Here is a 22,628-nt window from a genome sequence, read left to right as displayed (position 1 = left end):
GGTGTCGTGTTCTGGATTTTGGCTACCATAATAGGTATGTAGGGGTATCTCATTGTTTTAATTTGCATTTCCCTGATGACATAAGATGTGGGGCATCTTTTCATGTGCTTATTTGCCATCTCAAGTCTTCTTTGGTGAGGTGTCTGATAAGGTCTTTGGCCTGTTTTTATTTTTTATTTTTTTGTGAGTTTTTTTTTTTAAAGATTTTATTTATTTGACAGAGAGAAATCACAAGTACGCAGAGAGGCAGGCAGAGAAAGGAGGAAGCAGGTTGCCCGCGGAGCAGAGAGCCCAACGTGGGGCTTGATCCCAGGACCCTGGGATCATGCCCTGAGCCGAAGGCAGAGGCTTTAACCACTGAGCCACCCAGGCGCCCCTTTTTTTGTGAGTTTTAAAAGTTCTTTGTATATTTTGGATAATAGTCTCTTAATCATATGTGTCTCTTCCAATTATTTTCTCCCAGTCTGTGGCTTATCTTTTCATTCTCCGGAAGGCTGAATATGTTTTATGACTCCGTTTTATCTCCTTTCTTGGTTTAATAGCTGCAACTCCTTCTTGTATTATTCTGATGGTTCCTTTCATCTTAACTTACCAGTCTACCTTCAAGTAATATTAGCCACTCCGCATACAGTATAAGTCTTTGCAACAGTATATTTCCATTTTTCTCCTCCTGGTTTTTGTGCTGTTGTCATACACTTTACTTCACCATAGGTTATAAACCTTACAATACATTATTGCTATTTTTAAAAAAAGATTTCTTTTTAATTTATTTAACAGAGAGAGATCACAAGTAGGCAGAGAGGCAGGCAGAGAGAAGGGGGGAAGCAGGCTCCCTGCTGAGCAGAGAGCCCAATGTGGGGCTGGATCCCAGGACCCTTGGATCATGATCTGAGCCATAGGCAGAGGCTTAACTCACTGAGCCACCCGGGCGCTTCCATTATTGTTATTTTTGCTTTAAAAAGTTAAGTATGTTTTAAAGAGATTAAGGTAATGAGAAAAAAAAGTCTTTATATTTATCCTCGTAGTCACCATTTTCCGTACTCTTCATTCCTTCGTGTAGATTCAGGTTTCGAGCCGGTATCACCTTTCTCCTACTTGAAGTACTTCCTTTACATTTCTCATCTGCTGATAATGAATTCTTTCAACTCTTGTATGTCAGAAAAGGTCCTTACTTCATCTTCTTTTTTTCTTAAAAATTTAATTTTCGTTAGGTAAATAATCCTAGGTTGAAGGTTTTTTCTCCAGTACTGTAAAGATGTTGCTCCATTTTCTTCTAGCTTACACTGTTTCTGATGAGAAATTTTCTGTAATCCTTATCTTTGTTTCCTTGTAAATAAGCTTTCCTCACCCATTTGTTTATAAGATTTTTTCACCACTGGTTTTAACCTATTTAATTATGTTTGTGTAGTTTTGTTTTGTGGGCTTGGTGTTTCTTTTATTTATTTGACAGACAGAGATCACAAGTAAGCAGAGAAGCAGGCAGAGAGAGAGGAGGAAGCAGGCTCCCTGCTGAGCAGAGAGCCCCATGTGGGGCTCAATCCCAGGACCCTGGGATCATGACCTGAGCCGAAGGCAGAGGCTTTAACCCACTGAGCCACTGAGCCACACAGGTGCCCCAAGGGCTTGGTGTTTCTTAAGATTCTTAGATCTACTAGATTTATAGATTCTATCAATTTGGAAAGTTTTCGGCCATTGTTCCCTCAAATACATTTTCTGCCCCATTTCTTCTTCAGATTCCCCAATTACACATATATTTAGGCTACGTGAAGCTGTCCCATAACTCACAGATATTCTATGTTTTATTATTATTATTTGTAAAGAAATCTTACCCTTTTAATTAATTAATCTTTTTTAGGGAGAACACACACATGTGTGAGCAGGGGGCGTTAGTGGAGTGGAAAAGAGTGGGAGGGGAGAGGGAATCTTTTTTTTTTAACAGATTAAGTTATTTTATTTATTTATTTATTTATTTATTTATATTATGTTCAATTAGCCAGCAGAGAGTACATCATTAGTTGGAGAGGGAGAGAACCTTAACCAGACTCCAGGCTGAGCATGGACCCCAGTGCAGGGCTCAGTCTCATGATCTTGACATCACAACCTGAGTCAAGATCAAGAATTAGATGCTTAATTGACTGAGCCACCCAACTGCCCCTTTGATATTATTATTATTATTTTAAATCGCTGTGTTTCATTTCAGATAGTTTCTATTGCTGTGTGTTTCTCCTTAAGTGTCCAATGTGCCATTCATACTATTCAGTATAATTTCTACCTTGGAGACATCATAGTTTTCATCTTTACAGTTCATTTTGGGCCTTTTTTATACTTTCCATGTCTCTACTTGATATGTTCAGTCTTTCCTCTAGCTTCTTCCTGAACATACGGAATACGGTTATAATAATAACTCTCTTAATGTCTTTGTCTACTAATTCTAACTTCTGTGTCAGTTCTGGATCAGTTTTGATTCAATGATTGATTGACCAATTAAGAGTTTTCTTTTAGGGGCGCCTGGGTGGCTCAGTGGGTTGGGCCACTGCCTTCGGCTCAGGTCATGATCCCAGGATCCTGGGATCGAGTCCCGTGTCGGGCTCTCTGTTCAGCGGGGAGCCTGCTTCCTCCTCTCTCTCTCTGCCTGCCTCTCTGCCTACTTGTGGTCTCTTTCTGTCAAATAAATAAATAAATTATTTAAAAAAAAAAGAGTTTTCTCTTCATTATGGGTTGTATATTCCTGCTTCTCACCATACCTATTAATTCTGATTAGATGCAAGGCACTGTGACTATTACCATAGTGGGTGCTGGGTATTTCTAATAATCCTATAAATATTCTTGACCTTTGTTCTGTGATGCTGTTGAATTACTTGGAAACAACTTGATTCCTCTATGTCTTGCTTCTGCTTTTAAGCTTTGTTAGGCAGGACCAGAGGAGTGTTTATTAGGCAGAGGTTTAATTTTCCTCCATTCCAAAGGCAAGTATCTTCTTAGTATTCTATATCATGCTCCATAAATTATAAAGCTTTCCTCTCTGGTTGATGGAAATAGGCACTATTCCCGGCCCTTTTAAGCTCTGCATATTATTCCCTCTAATCCTTCTGGGTGGTTCTTTACCTGAATAGTTTCTTCACAAGACTGAGCTGATTCATACTCATCTGAATAATAGAGAAGGAACCCTGCAGATTCTCAGAATTCTCTCTGTAAGGAGTTCTTTCTTTTCTGATAGTTCACCCTGAAAACTTTATCTGTTTTGGCATATGGGAATTCCTAGCTTCATCTATTCAACTCAGGGAAACCACTAGGCTTTGCCTGGATATCTTCTCCCTGTTCAATGGCTTCTGTACTTTCTCTAGGCAGTATGTTAGGGTAATCATAGGGCTCACTTCATTTGTTTTCCACATCTCAGGGAAGACTATCCTATTCATTGCTGCTCAATGTCTTGAGAACCATTGTTTTATATGTTGTGTCTGGATTTTTTTTTAATTTCAGTCAAGAGAGTAAATCTAGTTCCTGACACTCTGTCTTGGCCAGAAGCCACTGTATAATAGTATCACCCTTACTCTCTTTTATTTACTCATATTATACTTTAGTTCCACAAAGGCCAGTCCTACTGATTGGAACCAAGAGAGCCAGAAGAGTGGGCTGTAGATGGAACACTGTTTCAGTTATACCTGCAATCTGGAGATATACAGAATCTCCCAGCTATGAATCTTTTCACTCATTAGAGGAGTCTGTCATAAAACCAGATGAAGCTGTTTGAGCTCCTTGAGGGCGGAGACCCCAACTAATGCAATTCTCTATCTCCAGCACCCAGAAAGATAAATAAAGTATGGCTTTGATTAGACAAAACTAAACAAAAATACTCCACTCTGTCATCACCACTGTAATGGTAGCTATGTGCTCAGCACTTTACATACATTATTTTATTCAAACCTCACAACAGTTATTTCAGGTTATGCATCATTCCTATTTTATTGATAAAGAAACTAAGGCTTAGAAAGGTTAAACAGCTTCCACAATACTACACAACTAGTTAGTGGCCGAAATAGAATTTGAGCAACATCTAGCTATGCTCTTGACCTTTGTGTAATACTGTATTTTATAAAGTTTTCCTAAACCAAGGGCTTCCCTACTGAAAGACTAACCTCAGATTGTGCAATCTAAAGTACCTGCCCCTAACCACCCGTATTCAGGGTTCCCACACATCAGTATGGAAGATCTCCACCAAGTACAATTAGTATTTTATACTTACCTGCTTCGTCTCACATGAGCAGTAGGGAAGAGATCGGTGCCGGGTGATGTCATGAAATGATTTGTGCAGTTTGGTCCCAAATTCTTGAGTGTCAACTGCCTAAAATGGGCCAGAGATGAAATGTGCTGAATTCCAGTACTGGCAACCAAAGGGAAGGCACCCACAGGATATGGGAAGAGGATGAGACAAATAGGAAGGCAAACCACTGATATCCCTCATGTTATGTTTGGAGTTTCCTTAATTCCTATGGATACATAGAAGTAGAGAGGCGGCCTGGGATACATGCCATGAGACAAGTAGTTGTGGCTCCTATGGCTTCCAGTGTCTGTTACCTAACCAAGATCTTTCAAACAAGGCCTTTTTGCTCTCCTATCTCTATAGGAAATACATATCCCAGAGATTTCTCTGTTCATAAAGGGGTTATATAAACTGCTTTCTTCTAAAACAAGTGCCAGGAGAGCAGAGGCTTCACTATATTCAACTAAGACTGATACAAGAACTTTTCCTCAAATAAGTCTTTTAGTAAATAAAAGAAGAAGATAATAGCATCCATAAGGAATGGGTAATAGCTTCTAAGTTTTAGTACAGAATTGCAGGATATTCGAGTTGAAGGGGACAAGAGTAATCCCCTAATACAACAAACGAATTTTATAGATGAGAAAACTAAAATCCAAAAAGGTGAAGTAACCCACCTAAGATTTCATGACTTGTTATACAAAAGTTAGGCCTGACCTAAGGATTTCCAACGTGGCATTCTTCTCATTACCCTGTGCTATCCACATGACCCAGAAAGCTGAAGCTGTAGGAGGCACTAGATTATAAAGGTGTTATGCTCTTAGACCTCGTAACTCCACTTATAGAACTTTATTCTAGGAAATAATTCAGAAGAAGCAAGATATCACACAGAGGTATTAACTGAAATATTATTTATACTGGCAGAAAGAATATAAGCAGTGTAAATGCCTATTATTAAGGGAATGGGTTATTAAATTAGATTAAACCAAAGTAGTGAAATTGGCTAACTGATACAAATTTTAGAACAGTTGAAACGGGGAAGTGTCAAGTTATATATGAATGTAGAATTCTTCAGTTACAACTATACAATATAACTTGTACGAAATAATATCCAAAAAATTTTAATTATAGTGATAAATATTATTAGCTATTATTTTAAATTTTGAATGTATTATACTATTTTTTCAAGAAAAAAGTTACAAAAAAATAAAGCAGCAGACATCGAATGAGTGGATCACGCACTGCTAATACCAACTGGTCAGCACACATTCCTAAAAGGAAGGAAAGAAACTAACATTTATTCAGAACCTACCGTGTGCTACATGCATGTTCACACTTCACCCTCACCATCGCAATAACCCTCTGAGGCACTATTATTTTTTCCATTTTATATATGAAACTCAGACTAATTAAGCACCAGCCTAAGTCCACATAGCCAGTAAGTAAATGAGCCAAGAATTGAACTCAGGCCTCAGTCTTCATTGTTATACTATTCTATACTGCCAATCATATGTAATACTTAAGGCTACTCAGTTATTTCCAGTGTTTTCTGTCACCATGAGGTACCAAAACATTCTTCAATAAGGAACTGGGAATCACTGTCTAATCTTGGTTCTAACTGTAACCAGCTATGTGACCTAAAGCAAGTAGAAATTTTAGATAACTTATTTTCTCATTTATAAAGTAGTACATACATACTATCCATTCAGTAAATATTTCTTAAAACACCACAGGCCTGACACTATGTATGTAAAGTCAGAATTTTTGATCACAGTAGGATAAAATGAAATAATGTTTCTAAAAGCCCTGTACATAATGCTGTGTTGGGCAGTAGAATATCATTAGAACCCTGGCACTATTAAGCAGCCCCAAGTTCCCACTAACTTGAAGGGCCTGGAGACAGATCTTTCTGAAGCTGTTGCTGGTGCTTCCAGTCACGATACTCATGATGGAATTCACAGCCACTGAGAGTGAGGCCTGAAATTTCTGAAGATCCTAAGGAACATATTAAGAAGAGATGGTAGTTTAGAATAATCCCAAGCTACTGGTTCAGAGAATCCCAAAGGAATCAAAGATTTCAGTAAGAGCAGGATTTCAACAACTCTTCCCCCGCCCCCATCAACAATACTTACTGAGATCATGCCATAGAAAGGACACTTACGGACTGAAACAATGTTCTCTCCCCTTTTGCAGAGATCACTTACTGACACAGAAATATTCAGAAAAGATAAGCCATAAGACACCAGGCAACAAAACAAATGTGCCTGCTATTTAAAAAAAGAAAAAAAAAAAAAAAGCTTTAAACTTTGCCCTCTTAGTGTGGTGGTTTTTTCCCTCAAAGGGGGCCATATAAATTTAAGAAATATGTTACAAAAAGTATATAGGATATAGGAAGTCAGAAAGTCAGATAAAAAGAGAAAGTGTTGGGGCACCTGGGTTGATCAGTTGGTTAAGCCTCTGCCTTGGGCTCAGGTCATGATCCTGGAGTCCCAGGATCAAGATCCCTGCTCAGCGAGGAGACTGCTTCTCCCTCTCCCTGGGCTCCTCCCTCCTTCCCCACACCCCAAGCTTATGCTCACTCGCTCTCTCTTGTTCACTCTCTCTCTCTCACCTTACACCAGTTAGAATGGCCAAAATTAGCACAACAGGAAACAACGTGTGTTGGAGAGGATGTGGAGAAAGGGGAACCCTCTTACACTGTTGGTGGGAATGCAAGTTGGTGCAGCCACTTTGGAGAACAGTGTGGAGATTCCTTAAGAAATTAAAAATAGAGCTTCCCTATGACCCTGCATTGTAATACTGGGTATTTACCCCAAAGATACAGATGTAGTGAAAAGAAGGGCCATCTGTACCCCAATGTCTATAGCAGCAATGGCCACGGTCACCAAACTGTAGAAAGAACCAAGATGCCCTTCAACGGACGAATGGATAAGGAAGATGTGGTCCATATACACTATGTAGTATTATGCCTCCATCAGAAAGAATGAATACCCAACTTTTGTATCAACATGGACAGGACTGGAAGAGATTATGTTGAGTGAAATAAGTCAAGCAGAGAGAGTCAATTATCATACGGTTTCACTTATTTGTGGAGCATAACAAATAACATGGAGGATATAGGGAGATGGAGAGGAGAAGGGAGTTGAGGGAAATTGGAAGGGGAGATGAACCATGAGAGACTATGGACTCTGAAAAACAATCTGAGGGTTTTGAAGGGGCGGGGGGGTGGTGGGAGGTTGGGGGAGCCACGTGGTGGGTATTTATGGAGGGCACGGATTGCATGGAGCACTGGGTGTAGTGCATAAACAATGAATTCTGTTATGCTGAAAAGAAATAAAATAAATAAGTAAATAAATAAATAAACAAAATCTTAAAAAAAAAAAGAGGGAACGTGATGTTATAAACCATTAGGAAATGAGGGAAAAATGTAAGATTTAGAGAAGCAGTAGCTCCAAACACATGTGTGAAAGGGAAGAAAGATAAGGAAAGGCTCATTATTAGTCATTTTTCTCGATTATTTTGTCCCTACTTACTCAAATTCCCCCATTAGGAGGTAAGACTATGCAAGCTGGTACAGTGACATATGCTAAGTTAAATCTTCAGTTCCCAGGCTAGAGGCCATGTAAGGATCAGCCAAGGTGACAAAAGAAGACTAGGCGTTAAGGGAGGAAGGGCTCTCAAGCTCAGTCATATCCTCTAGTTCTTAGGAATTTCTTATTACCTTGGTAGCCTGGTGATGCTGCTCCAAGGCCTGGTCCATGGCAACTTGGATGGAATCTTGCACTGCGCTGTGGCTCTCCATGAGGATGGCACTGAGATGAGTGGTGAGCAAAGTGTGGACTCCTAAAGGGAGGGAAAATATTGGTAACTTTGAATGAGAATGTCCAAGACTTCAAGACTGCTGTTATAGTGCTATGAGTTAGGGGTGGAATGAGAAAGAGGCCTCTTGGAAGAAGAGGACACTTTTGCGTATCCACAAATAATTACTTTTCTAGACCAAACAAACAATCAAAACCACCCCCACAAAAAAACCAAAAAACAAAACAAAATCCCCCGAAAACAAACAACAACAAAAGGTCAGCAACTTAAAACCCACCCAACTCCACTTGCAAATGAAAAAGACTTCAAAAACTAAGTATGAAGGTTGACATTATTTTTGAAGAGACAAGTGAGGGATCCTGTTTAATTCATATCAGAAACAGAACTATATACCACATACTATAAACATTGACACTGGTAACTTCCAAAGGATAGGAGGAGGAGGAGGAGGAGGAGAGAAAAAGGAAAGGCCTGTTGGACAGTGTGTCTACCCTACTCCCTTCCTATGTGAGCTTCACTGTTGTGGTGAGCCACTGTTACTGTCAGGGTCTCAATCCTTTCACCTATCCTGTGACACAAAAAAAGTTAACACTCACAAAGAGGACTCTGAGACTGCTGGTACAAGGCATTTTTATTTTTATTTTATTTTATTTTTTTCTTCAAGGTATTTTTAAATGGGGCTATTTCTAATTAACCATAGGTACCACTGCTCAGAAGAAAAGCTAACAGTTAAGAGAAATAGGTAAAAGAGGTCAAACCATAACAGACTACCCTGATGACCCAGAGACAACAGACATGGGAAGACAAATTCACTTTATACCTGAGAAAATCCTTGTAATTAACCTTTCCTTTTTCACTATTTTTCTGTTCTCCCCTGAATACTCCGTGCAAAGGCTCTGGTGAAGCAGCCCACAGCTGGCTTTTCTCAGGGCTGCATTAAAAATGCAAACCAGAAGGTACATTTTCTACCACAAGGCACCATGATTCTATCCCAGAAAGGAATGCAAAATGTGGTCTGCTCAAAAGGAATCCAAAATTGGAGTCTGGAGAACATAGATTCCAGAGTGAATTCAACCACTAGCTTGTGGTGACCGAGTCCCTTCGCTTTTCTCACTTCAAAACTAAAACCGGCTTTATACCACCTGCTCTCAGGCATGTTGCGCAGATAAACTGGGATAATATGTGTGAAGTGTTCTTAAATGTACATTGCAATATGCAACGGGACAATATTGCCATTGCTATGATGATATCGTATGGATTACAGTTTTCTATTGTTTGGTGCTAAAAATAGCCTCAAGAAACCAGTTAGGCCCTTTTTGAAAGCAGACATTTAATTAAAAAGCTACAAGTTTGTTCCCCTAAAACTGATGATACTACCAGATGCCTTTAACGTTGTAGCAAAATAATGAGTTAATCATAGAAAAGTTACCATGACAAGGTGGGCAGGCGGCCAGTTAAGTGATTTTTTAAGACACATGGAAACAGACTGTAGTTCTGTACAATCTGTTTCCTAAAAGTAGCTCTACAGAAAGCTTTCAAGGATATGAGAAAGAATATGGGAGAAAGAAGATAAAATTACTGTGTCTTGAGGCGCCTCGGTGGCTCAATGGTTTAAAGCCTCTGCCTTTGGCTCAGGTCATGATCCCAGGGTGCTGGGATCGAGCCCTGCTTCGGGCTCTCTACTCAACGGAGAGTCTGCTTCCTCCTCTCTCTCTGCCTGCCTCTCTGCCTACTTGTGATCTCTGTCAAATAAATAAATAAATAATCTTTTAAAAAATTTACTGTGTCTCTATTCATATATCTATATCTACCTACCTTTACCATATACCCTTTTTCAAAGGCTAGTCCTACACTACCAGATGTGTAAGGAAATTTATAAAGATATATAGTATGGGGGCTCCTGGGTGGTTCAGTCAGTTGAGCAGCTTGCTGTTGATTTCGGCTCAGGTCATCATCTCGGGCTCCTGGGATCAAGCCCAGTGACAGCATCATTGGGCTCCATGCTCAGCACGGAGTCTGTTTCAGGATTTTCTCTCTCTCTCTCTGCCCTCCCCACTCTCTCAAATAAATAAATCTTTTTTTTTTTTTTAAAGATACTTAGTATGTTTACTAATGCAGTGATGAATGAATTTCTATTTAATCCAATATCAAGTGTCAACTACCTGAGATGCTACAGGCGCTCAGAGTCAAGCTAAGCAGAGATGTATGAACGATCAAATTACTGCAAGAATGACAGGAACCACTGGTTTTTGAGGAATCTGAGTTCTTCAGGTGTGTTTGATAGGATTCAGAAAATAGTATGAGACTCTCTGTCATCCCAGGGAAGACTGAATGTGATAATGCCTCTAGCCGACCTCAAAACAAAACAGAATAAAACAAACAAAATCGAAACCAAACAACAACCAACAAAAAAAGCCTGCCAAAAGACATAGATCTTGAGTCGTAAGAGGGTCTTAGACTTGGAGGGGCTTTGATAGCACCTAGTCTAACAATCTCACATTAAATACATGAAAAGGGAAGATCAGATGACTTATGTGACTTGTTTCCCAAAAATCACCAAGGAATTCGATAGCAGAACTAAGATTATAGCCAGCTTTCTTGATTCTACCCTGAAGTCCTTTCCACTATACTAAGATTTTTCTCTTATCAGCCTCCGTCCCTAAGAGTGCAGGCTGGTAACAACCCTAGGCCTCCTCACTTTGTCCTCCCTGCTGGAAGCCTCATTAATCTGGGTCCCTTCAGGCTCCCATTCCAGGGCCTTGATGAGTGGAAGAGTGGGGCACCAGACAACAGCTCTTCAAATGAAGAGCGGCAAGCCAGAACCCACAAAAGCGGTGTGCTTCTCTCCTAAACAATATACACATACTGGGGAAGACCAGAGAAGCAGAGAAATCGGGAAGCAAAAAAAATCCCACAGCTGACACCAGTTTGTTCAATAAATAGTTGGCACCAGTCAGCAGGAGCTGTCTCCTTTCTCTCGTGACTCCGTGCGAGCAGGACCACAGCAAGTGAGCACGGCGACAGCTGGAGCAGAACCCCAAGAAAAAACAGTGGCTCACAGAGCGCACAGCAGCATATTGGGAACACTGAAAGGGAGGCTTCTGAACCTTTCCTCGCACATTTATAAGCTCCATGTCTTGCTATTTGCAAGTTTAGGAGGGCATTGGGAAACTCTCTTTGGGGCCCCTGGGTGCTCAGTTGGTTAAGTGTCTGCCTTCAGCCCAGATAATGATCCCTGATTGAGCCCTGGGAGCAAGCCCCCTGCTCAGCAGGGTGTCTCCTTCCTCTTCCTCTGTCCCTCCCCCTCCCCTGCTCACACTCTCTCAAATAAATAAAATCTTAAAGAAAAAGGAAACACTTAAATTTATATCTCAGTATTTATTGGATTAAAATGCATAAGCCAACTCCCACTCAGTGGTTTTCAAACTTCACTATATTTAAAAATTACCTGAGAATCTTGTTAAAAATGCAGACTCTTGAGCCATACCATATTTTTACATTATAACAAAGCAGTGAGTTAATCCTTGGCTCAGGAAGCAGCATATTCTCAAATACTGTAGGTGATTCTGATGCATGCATTTCACAGACCACCAACCAGAACCTTTCTGGTAAAAGGTTGTCACCAATTTGTTAGATAAACTCTAAAGTACCCCCTTTGTATGCCTGAACAAGGACCGTTTCTCCCTTTCCAGAGGTCCATGTGGCAGTCACAGAAAAGTCATTCATACCATTACATGCCCACACCTCCCTATGTTGTAGCTGAGAGAGATGTTGCCTCAAGGCCAAGCAGTGAGAGTAATGTTTCTGGATTCCACCTGGAAAAGTGGTAATGTGGTGGGCAGTTCTCAGGCCTGAGCTTTAAAAATATACTGCTATCTGAATCCTGTCTCAGTCCAAGGAAATCATAATCCCTGGGGGTGATGTCTGGGCATTTTTTAGAAGCTCACCAGGTAATATATCAAGCAGCTAAGGTTGAAAACCACTCATCTAAGGTAACAGACTCTGTAGAGATCATTACAGAAGTATCCACGGATATCTGGCCAACTAAATATGGGAATGTCATCATTTGAGGGGTGTTTCAAGATACTTATCTTTTCCATAGAGCATATAGTTTAACTTTTTTAGGCAAGGTTTTTCATTAAAATTCATTTTTCTACAGAAATATATGTAATTCAGACATGTGCATCATATAAAGTCTCCTTTTCTCTACTTTCTTATCATTTAAGCACACCCAAACTGGCAGCCCCTATACCTACTCCACAGTTCTGTTTGCTGGACTGGAAATCCGCTGTGAAAATCCACAAAGAGAAAAAGCAGCAGCGTTTGTCCCTGGGAGTCCATATTCTGAGACTGATCTCCCACACTGGATTCCACCTGATAACTCACATCTGGAAGCACCAAATCTAGAGGACAAGATATTACACGGTATTCTAACATAAGTAAAGCCCTCAGAATGCTGAGTAAATAAAGAACCTATACCTCAAAGAAGGATCTGAGACAGATCTAAATTCAAATACTCCCTTCTCCTCCTGAACCTGTTTTTCTATCCACTTGATGGAAGCAAAGAATAGGGACTCACAGAAGGAACATCAAAATAACAACTGGGTGTGCAAAATGCAAACCAAACAGCACTCCTTAGAACTTACTGGGAAACATTAGTATAATACAGTTGCTGATTCCCCACATGACTTTCCCAGATAGATATCACTAGTAAGGGGCAGAGGTTAGAGTCAAAGCTGAATAACGATAATGACAACAGCTAATTTGTATTAAATGCTTACTTCATTATGTTAAATTCTTCACATGGACTATCTAAATACTTAGTCTTCTCAACAACACTATGGCATAGGACCTATCCTTATATCATTTTACAGATTAAAAAAAGGCACCAATAGATTAAATACATTGTCCAACATGAGGCAGTAAGGTGGTGGAACTGTTTTAGACAGACTCAAAAATCTGTGTTCTTAACCACATTACTATATTGTATTTGTATCCCCAGATAATCTGATGCCCTACAGTCACTTTCTAGCACCTTGATCCTTTAGAATACAATCATGATAGTCCTAAATTTCACCCAGGTCCATACGAAGAAGTACCTCCATGTGGATTCTGGTTCTGTCCTTTACAGTAATGAGTGAGGGAAGGAGATGAGGGGACATTTTCTACATTACTCATTTCCAAAGTAAACTGAGCAAGTTCAGGCACTGTGAATTGGCAAAAAATGAAGGAAACCAACAAAGCATGAAAATAAAAATTGAAAGAGAAAAGGAGATATGGAGAGCCCTAGAGACTCAAAAATTTTAATCGCATGACATCCCACCTGTTAAGACCAGGCATTCTTTCTTCACAAAAGCACTCACCTCCACAGACAGACCGTATTCAAAGACACCCTCCTTTCATTGCACCCTCTGGAACAACTACCTACTCAAGAAAAAAAAATCCTTACTCTGAGTCTTACTACCTAGAGAAGATTCTATCATTTCCCCTGAGATACTTCACCCCCGGGGGCTTCAGTCTTCTCATTCTAGGCACAGTTCTAGAATGCCTCTTCCCCAATGGTCACCTTCCTCAGCATACAGTTTGCCAGATTACCTCCTAAATTTCAGAGGATTGTAGCAAACAATAGTCAAGCTCAAGTCTGTAAACCTCCTAGATATCACCTCCTGGTTGCATATCCCTACTTTCCGGTTTTGTTTTTTGGTCCAGTTATTAAGTGTCCAACTTTCGGTGTGATTCACCCCAAGTTAATGTGGTTAGGATCTATATGAATACTACAGCCAGCGTCCTAAGCTGATTACTGTGTGGTTTATACTCCTGCTTTGAATTTATATGGTGTTCTAATTTTTTATAAGTAATTTTATGTGAATTTTCTCATTTCACTAGAAAATATTTCTCTTCAGTGATAGTTCACAGTGATAGTTCAGTGATGTTACTAACCTTTCTAAAACCCCAGAGTTGACAGATTAAGGTACGACAGCAACCTTCTGAACAAGTCATTACAAGACGGAGGCCTACTGACTATCTCTAGAGGACCAGGAAGAGAGAAGGCAGTAGAAGAAATGAGAGGAAAACCAGCATTAACAGGTAATACCAAAACAGTTAGGCTCTAACGCATCTTTGACTATTGACCTCTTTGCCACACTTCATGTAGATTCCCAAACTTAGACCCTCACCAGCAGCCCCCAACATAAACCATCAGATCACTGTCTCCTATTTTTTATGTACATCTGCTATTTATATTTCCTTGCATTTTTCTAATATCCTCCAGGTTTCTTTATTCCTGTGCAAAGAGAGGGAGATGTACCTCTATCCAAATTGAGATCCAAACTGGGCACCATACACAAGTGGTATTTCTTCCAATCAATGAAATAAGAGGTATCTTTGAAGACAGTAGTAGTTGGCTGCTCCTGACCTGGCAATATCAGAGGCAGACCTGATGGTCCATAGAGAAATATGTATAGTTGCTAAAGAAAACTACTAGATTTTAGTTTTTTATGACTATGTATTCATTTGCATAAAACAAACATAACACTGACCTGGTTCACACTCCCAGAAATAAACTAGGGTGCTAGATGATTACCTATTCCTTTCCACATTGAATAGAGGTGTGAGGCACCAGAGAAGGTCCACTAGAATCCCTAGAAATTTATTCCGGGTTTAATAAGTGTGTGCTACAGGTATAGTATTGGGACATTTAGTTTATATATTCATCCTACTTATTCCATCATAGGTTTGAGTGGTACTACAAGCTAAACACCATATTAAATTCAGAGGATACAAAGATGAATATCCAGATTTAATACCTACCTTTGAGTTATCATATTTATAGTACTGGAGATACAGGTAAAAATCAGTAAAATATGGTGTGATACATACTAGAATAGAAGTATATACAAAGAAATATCTTTCAGTAAGTATCTGAGTACATTCAGATTAAGAAGGAAATTCTTTACCTTCTCTAACCCTATTCTCTAACCAAGACCAAGGGGGCCAGGACCTCTGAAATGGTTTCCTTCTCTTGATTTTGCTCCTCCCCTCACCCTCCCTTTTACTCAGGGTTTCTTCACCTTAGCACTATTGGCACTTCAAGTCAGATAATTGTTGTAGGGGCTGTCCTGTGAACTGTAGGATGTTTAGCAGTACCCCTGGCTTCTACCTACTACATGCCAGTAGCAAGCTGCTCCTGAGTCATGACAGTCAAAAATTCCCCAGACATTCCCAAATGTCCCATGAGGGCAAAATTCTTCAGTTAAGAACTAATACTTAACCCTTTTTGTCCCCTAAACCAAAGCTAAATAAACAAGAAATATATTTTCCCTTATCTTTTTTTGTTTTCATCCTCTTTTTAACAGGGTACACATGAAGAATTAAGTGTGAAGATTAAAATCCTCTCCCGTAGGCACAATGAAAAGTCCCAGCAGAACAAGGCAAGACAGTACCCCTAAATGAAGTCGCTGTCACAAATCCAAGATATTTACACAGGAGCTAAGGCCAACATATTCACTTTTTAGAGCCAGGGGAGCTTTGAGGTACTGCGAACTTAGTAAGAGTGGAGTGTCTGAAGAGTCAAAATGTGTGACTATCTTTTCATTGGGTTGTTGAAACCATTTACATTTAATATAAGTACTGTTATGGTTGGGTTTAAATCTACCATCTTATTATGTGTTTTGCATTTGTTTCTTGTATTTCCCTCTTTTCTATTTTTGGATTCTATTTTGGACTCGGTGTTTTTTTGGTAATTCCATTTTTAACCTCCTTTTTGACTTATTCGTTTTAATTCTTTGCTGTAATAACTTAGGGATTGCTTTAGGCTTTATAGTATACAACTTTATTACTACCTACTTTTAAGTGATATTATAAGAGTTAACACACATAAAGTATAAGAATCCTGCAAAAATATTTCCATTTCCCCCCCCTTGGTCTTCGTACTATTGTCACTCATTTCACTGTGACATAGCATATAAATCTTATATACCAATGGCTTTTTTTTTTTTTTTTTTGCTTTAAAAAGCCAACTATCAGGGTACCTGTGTGGCTCAGTGAGTTAAGCCTCTGCCTTGGGCCCAGGTCACTATCTCAGGGTCTTGGGATCGAGCCCCATATCAGGCTCTCTGCTGGCCGGGGAGCCTGCCTCCCCCTCTCTCTTGCCTGCCTCTCTGCCTAATTGTGATCTCTCTGTCAAACAAATAAAATCTTTAAAAAATAAAAATAAAAAAAATTTTTAAAGTCACTGTCTTATTTTTAAAAATACGGCAAAAATCTTTTATATCTATTCACATAGTTATGGTCTCCAGTGCTCCTCTTTATTTGTGTAGATCCAGAATTCCATCTTCTGTCTGAAGCATTTCCTTTAACATTTCTTACAATATAGATCTGCTGGTGACTGAAATCTTTTGTACATCTGAAAAATTCTTTATTTTGCCTTTGTTTTTGAAAATACTTACTTTTGGTATAGAATCCAGGTTAAGTTTTTGTTTTTGTTTTTACTATTTTAAAAATGTTGCTTCAGTGGCACCTGTGTGGCTCAGTTGGTTAAGTGTCTGACTCTTGATTTTGGGTCAGGTCATGTTCTCAGGGTCGTGAGATCAAGCCCCACCTTGGGCTCCATGCTAAGTGTTCAGCCTGCTTAAGAATCTCTCTCTCCCGGGGCACCTGGGTGGCTCAGTAGGTTAAAGCCTCTGCTTTCAGCTCAGGTCACAGTCCTGGGGGCCTGGAATCGAGCCCTGCATCAGGCTTTCTCCTCTGTGGGGAATCTGCTTCCTCCTCTCCCTGTCTGCCTCTCCACCTACTTATGATCTCTCTCTCTCTCTCTCTGTCAAATAAATAAATAAATGAAAATACTTAAAAAAAAAAAAGAAGAAATGTTATTAAAAAAAAAAAAATTCTCTCTTTCCCTTTCTAGGAGGCTGGGTGGTGAAGTGGGTTGAGCGTCTGACTCTTGGTTTCAGCTCGGGTCATGATCTCAGGGCCCTCAGACTGAGCCCTGTTTTGGGTTCTGTACTCAGTGGAGAGTCTGCTGGAGAGTCTCTCTCTTTCCCTGCCCCTCCCACATTCTCTAAAATAAATAAATCTTTAAAAGGCGGGGGACAGCGCCTGGGTGGTTCAGTTGGTTAAGCAACTACTTTCAGCTCATGTCTGAGTCTTGGGATCGAGTCCCGCATCGGTGGGGGGGGGGCGTGCCTGCTCAGTGGGGGACACTGCTTCTCCCTCTGACCCTCTCCCCTCTCATGCTCTAACTCATTCTCTCTCAAATAAATAAATAAAATCTTTAAAAAAGCAAAAAGATTCTCCCTCTTCCTCTGCCCCTCCACTACCCCGCTCATGTGCTCTCTCTTAAAAAGAATAAAAATAACAAATAAAAACATTGCTTAACTTTCTCCAAACTTACAGTTTCCAATGAGAAATCTTAATTCTCATCTTGGTTCCCCAGTATATTATATATGTCTTTTTACCTTAGTCTCTTTTAAAGTTTTTTTTTCTTTATTATTGGCTTTAACCAATTTGATTATGATGTATCTTGATATAATTTTATTCAAGTTTCTTATGTTTAAAGTTTGTTGATCTTCTTGCATTTGTCGATTTATACTTTTCATCAAATTTGGAAATTTGGGGAACATTATTTCCTCAAATATTTTATCTGCCCTCCCTCCCTGCAGGAATCCAATTACATGTCTCTAAATTAGGCCACTTGAAGTTATCCCACAGTTCACTGAAGCTTTGTTCACTTTTTTAGTCTTTTTTGGGTTTCATTTTAGTTTCTATTGCCTTGTCTTCAAGCTCACTAATATTTTCCTCTGCAATGTGTACATCTGTCACTGATCTCATCCAGTGTATTTTCATACTAAAAGTTGTAATTTCTATGTCTGGTTGTTCAATTTGGGTGCTTTTTATAGCTTTTGCCTCTTTATTTAAGATGTTCAATATTTTCTTCTCACACCCTGAATATATGGGTACAGTTATACCTGTCTTAATGTCCTTGTTTACAATCCTATTACCTATGTCATTTTAGGCAGTTGACCAATCTTTTTTCTTTCATTATGGGTCCTATTTTCCTGTTTGTTTGCATGCCAAGGAATTTTTTATTGGATGCCCAGCATTATGAAATTTATCTGCTCAAATTCAGGACCTTTTTGTATTCCTGTAAATATTCTTGAACTTTTTTTCTCAAACACTATAAAGTTACTTAGGAATAGTTTGAGCTTTTTGGATCATACTTTCAAGCTTTGTTAGGTGGGACCAGGGAAGCTAGGGCTAGGGCTGACTCCTCCACTATATTCAGGCAAAACCTTCTTAGGACTCCAACTGATACTTTATGAAATATGAGGTTTTCCATCCTGCCTCGTAGGAATAGAAACCATTCCCAGGTCTGTGGGTACTCCAGGAATTCTCCTCTGTCTGGAGCTTTCTCTCTATATTCATCTCCTCGGGGTGCCTGCGTGGCTCAGTGGGTTAAAGCCTCTGCCTTCAGCTCAGGTCATGATCTCGGGGTTCTGGGATCGAGCCCCACATCAGGCACTCTGCTCAGCAGGGAGCCTGCTTCCCCTCTCTTTCTCTGCCTGGCTCTCTGCCACTTGTGATCTTTCTCTGTCTGTCAAGTAAATAAATAAAATCCTAAAAAAAAAAATCTCTATATTCATCTCCTCTTTGGTACTCTATAAGTTCTAGCTCCCTGAACCTCCCTAAACTCTCAACTTTGTCTTCTCAACTCAGAGAGATCACTAGACTGTAGCTGGGTATAACCTCCCTATGAAGTTCTCTCTAGATTGTACAGTGGTACAACACAGGGTTTGTTCATATCTCCTCTCTATAGACCCACTGTCCTATACTATCTATTGTTTATATAACTTGTCCATTTTTTTATTTGTTCATGGTAGGAAGTTGGATCCAGTCCCTGTTATTTGTTCTTGGCTGGAAGTAGAATTTCTGAAATTGACATAATCTCATGGACTTTAATAGCTTCTTTGTTTTCCGGATTAACGTAAGATACCCAGGCTCATCTTGTAGATTTTTTTTTTTAAAGATTTGATTTATCTATTTGAGAGAAAGCATGCATAGGGGTGGCGGAGGAGGGAGACAGTGGAATGAGAAGGGAAGAGGGGGAGGGAGAAGCAGACTCCCCACTGGCCAGAGAGCCCCATGTGGAGCTCAATCCCAGGACCCTAGGATCATGACCTGAGCCGAAGGCAGATGCTTAACTGATTGAGCCACCCAGATAACCCGTATCTTGTACATTTCTACTTTAGACCTGGAATCAGTCATTCCTCCTTTTTAGTGAGCAATGACATTTAGAGAACACATTTTAGGTACTAGGGAGTGCTCATTGTTCCTACACTTGTTTGTTTTTTGTTTATTTAGCAGACAGAGCTAAGAAATATATAATTTCAAAGGTCAGAAAACTTGGGGGTATACACTGGTATCTTTAATTCCACTTTAAAAATTACTTTAAAAAGGGGCGCCTGGGGGCGCCTGGGTGGCTCAGTGGGTTGAGCCGCTGCCTTCGGCTCAGGTCGTGGTCTCGGGGTCCTGGGATCGAGTCCCACATTGGGCTCTCTGCTCGGCAGGGAGCCTGCTTCCTCCTCTCTCTCTCTGCCTGCCTCTCTGCCTACTTGTGATGTCTCTCTGTCAAATAAATAAATCTGTCAAATAAAAAAAAAAGTGGGGGGCGCCTGGGTGGCTCAGTGGCTTAAAGCCTCTGCCTTTGGCTCAGGTCACGATCCCAGGGTCCTGGAATCAAGCCCTGCATCGGGCTCTCTGCTCAGCAGGGAGCCTGCTTCCTCCTCTCTCTCTGTCTGCCTCTCTGCCTACTTGTGATCCCTGTCTGTCAAATAAACAAATAAAATATTTTAAAAAGTTACTTAAAAATTTTTTTATTTCAAAATAAAAATATTTTTTGAATTTATACTCCTGTATCTGTTATCTTATGCTACAAATTTTGGTTCCCAACAATGTTAATATAATTACTTGCTTTATAATAAGTATATAATAATTTCAGTATAATACCAATGTTATTACTAAGAATCAAGGTCACTAAAAGAATTTCAAGAGTGCTTTACAGTTTACTTCATTCTTAGAGTATATCCCACCATGAATGTACATCAAAACAGTATATTCTAAAGTCAGCTGAACTAATCTTTTTACTGTATGAATTATGACATTAATCTATATGGGTAAGTTCATTATCTTTTATCTTGAGAAATACTTTTACAGTATTTCTGTAAATACTGGGATTTCTGTAAATTCTGGGATTCCAGCTTGATTTTTTAGTTTCAGGACATTAACATTATTATACTACTACATCCTGTTGGAATGGGGAAGTCAGCTGCAATTTGTTTCTCTTTTGAAGAAAATCTTTCTTAGCTGATTTTTCTTCTTCTTTTTGATTTTCTACAGGTATATATATCTTTTTATTTATCCTGCTTGATTACTGAGCTCTAAAATCTGTTTTAGTTGCTTCCGCCATTAGTTCTTCAAAGACTGTTTCAGCCCCATTTTCTCTCTTCCCCTTTGGGACGGAAATTAAATGTACATTAAATGATCTCACTGTTTCCTCTCACCTGTTAACTTCTCTTCTGTATTTTCCATACTTCTGTCTCTCTTTACTTTATTTTACTAGTTTTTGCTATCCTCATCTTCTACTTTACAAATTCACTTGTGTTATATCTAATCTGTTGTTAAATCTATTTAATTTCAATATTGGTCATTATCTTTTTTGATTCTACAATTTCTGTTTGGTTCTTTTAAAAATTTTGTCATATTTTATAGTTTACAGTTCCCTGGCAAGATTTTTAAGGTTGGCTTTCAATTTCATAAGCACAGTAAACATAATTTTTTATTTTTAAAGTCAATGTCTGATATTACCCATATCTGGAGTCCCAGTGGGTTCTTCTGTTGCTTCTGTTTTTGCTAGCTTTTGTTCATGTTACCTTGTGCACTCTTGTACCTAGGTGTGTGTGGGGGGTGTGTATGACAGAGAGAAAGAAATGTGCACATGAGCTGGACATTTTGAGAAAGCATCTGTTAAACAATTTGAAGCACAGATGTGGTCATCTATCTATCTAGAAAGAATTTTTGTTTGCTTCTACAGGGCATCTGGGAGAATTAGAAATCTAGAATCATCTTAATCCATTCTGAAAGCTTAAGATTTTTTAGACTTCCCAGATGACCCAAAAAATATATGAGCTCATGTGAAGGATGGTTTATTTCAGGTTCACCTTACTCCATAAAGTGTAAGCTTTTAGTTATCCCTGTCCAAAACAAGAGGAACTTTTAACAGCACCCCAGCTCAGCAAGCCCTAAACTCTTTGGCTTTTTTGTCCTACATCAATTTGGAAGTGCATCTTAGCTTCTAGGCTGTTTGTTCTAATTTGCAAATGACCTTAGGGCAAAAGCAGCCCCCAATGTTGGGCTCAAGCATTCTGTGATTCCTGTTTTCTCCTATGTTGGCCCAGAAATTTCTCCCTACTCACTAGCTCTTAGATTCTTTTATGATGTTTTAATATTTCATACAGCATTTTTCCTCAGTGGGAGGGTGAGTCTAAATTACCTACTTGGCCATTTTCAGAAACTGTAATCCTACCAGAGTTTTCTGTTAGTTCTCTTTCTCTTCACTAAAACATCACCTCTCTAGAGTCTCCTTGGGCTATAATATTTAAGTAACTTCCCTATCATTATCATTATCTCTTTACCTGCTTTATCTTTACTGTACTTATCACTACCTGACATTTATTTATTAAAATGTCCCACTAAGGGGCGCCTGGGTGGGTCAGTCAGTTAAGCAACTGCCTTTGGCTCAGGTCATGATCCTGGACCTCAGGATCAAGTCCCGCATCTGGCTCCCTGCTCAGTGGGGAGTCTGCTTCTCCCTCTGACCCTCCCCGCTCTTGTGCTCTCTCTCATTCTCTCTTTCAAATAAATAAAATAAAATAAAATAAAATGTCCCACTAAATGTAAAGTTCAAGAGGATAGAAAATGTGCCTTATTCCCTCTGGGGAATGGGATGGGGAGGAAGGAGAAATTTTTATATTTTACTTTATCCTCTTCTATATGACCTAGATATTAAGGTTTTTAAAATCCAAAAGTCCATGCATAATCTTTATCACCATCCCGCTCCTTCCTCCTCCCTAATGATATTTTCAGCTAACATTTATTCCATGACCTTCGCCTTCTGCTGTTCTTATTCTTTATACTCTACTATATATAACTACATTTACTCATATAGCTTCAGTCATATAACAATAATACCTAATATTTATTGAACACTTATTAAATGTCAGGCAGTATGCTAGGAGCCTCACATAGATTACTATATAATCAGTCCAAAAACAAACAAATCACAAAAGAGTAACTATAACAACAACAAAACCTTTGCAAGGGGAAATAAATAAATCTACCAAGTAGTATTATCTCTGTTTTAAAGCTGATGAAATAAAAGTTTAGGCTGTTAAGTAAGCTGAATAAAGTCACAGCCAATTAGTGGTGAATCCAGCATTTACACTCTTGTGCCATGCTCTAACCACAGCACTATGCTACACTGAGTCCATGAAGGAAA

At 39.3% G+C, this 22,628-nt stretch overlaps 1 protein-coding gene and 1 long non-coding RNA gene across 9 annotated transcripts in view; one reads left to right on the top strand and one right to left on the bottom strand.

The window, feature by feature from the left end:
• Nucleotides 1-22,628, bottom strand: part of C9H11orf80 (chromosome 9 C11orf80 homolog) — a 115,118-nt gene that overhangs the window by 15,034 nt on the left and 77,456 nt on the right. For 5 of the 8 annotated variants that reach the window (XM_032357577.1, XM_032357569.1, XM_032357570.1 and 2 more), the window contains 5 exons: nucleotides 14,385-14,535; nucleotides 12,334-12,480; nucleotides 7,980-8,101; nucleotides 6,143-6,253; nucleotides 4,244-4,342 (listed from right to left, as the gene is read on the bottom strand). In XM_032357577.1, coding sequence (XP_032213468.1) covers nucleotides 4,244-4,342; nucleotides 6,143-6,253; nucleotides 7,980-8,101; nucleotides 12,334-12,480; nucleotides 14,385-14,535 — 630 coding nt within the window. The remainder of the gene's footprint in view (nucleotides 1-4,243; nucleotides 4,343-6,142; nucleotides 6,254-7,979; nucleotides 8,102-12,333; nucleotides 12,481-14,384; nucleotides 14,536-22,628) is intronic. The other 3 variants (XM_032357572.1, XM_032357575.1, XM_032357576.1) reach the window with 3 other exon arrangements.
• LOC116598568 lies at nucleotides 12,431-15,707 on the top strand. Its single transcript, XR_004289100.1, has 3 exons — nucleotides 12,431-12,502; nucleotides 14,034-14,164; nucleotides 15,433-15,707. It is a non-coding gene; the product is annotated as an uncharacterized LOC116598568 (long non-coding RNA).

This window comes from Mustela erminea, chromosome 9 (genome assembly GCF_009829155.1).
Source record: "Mustela erminea isolate mMusErm1 chromosome 9, mMusErm1.Pri, whole genome shotgun sequence".
Lineage (NCBI taxonomy): Eukaryota > Metazoa > Chordata > Mammalia > Carnivora > Mustelidae > Mustela > Mustela erminea.
This window is presented reverse-complemented; position numbering and strand designations above follow the sequence as displayed.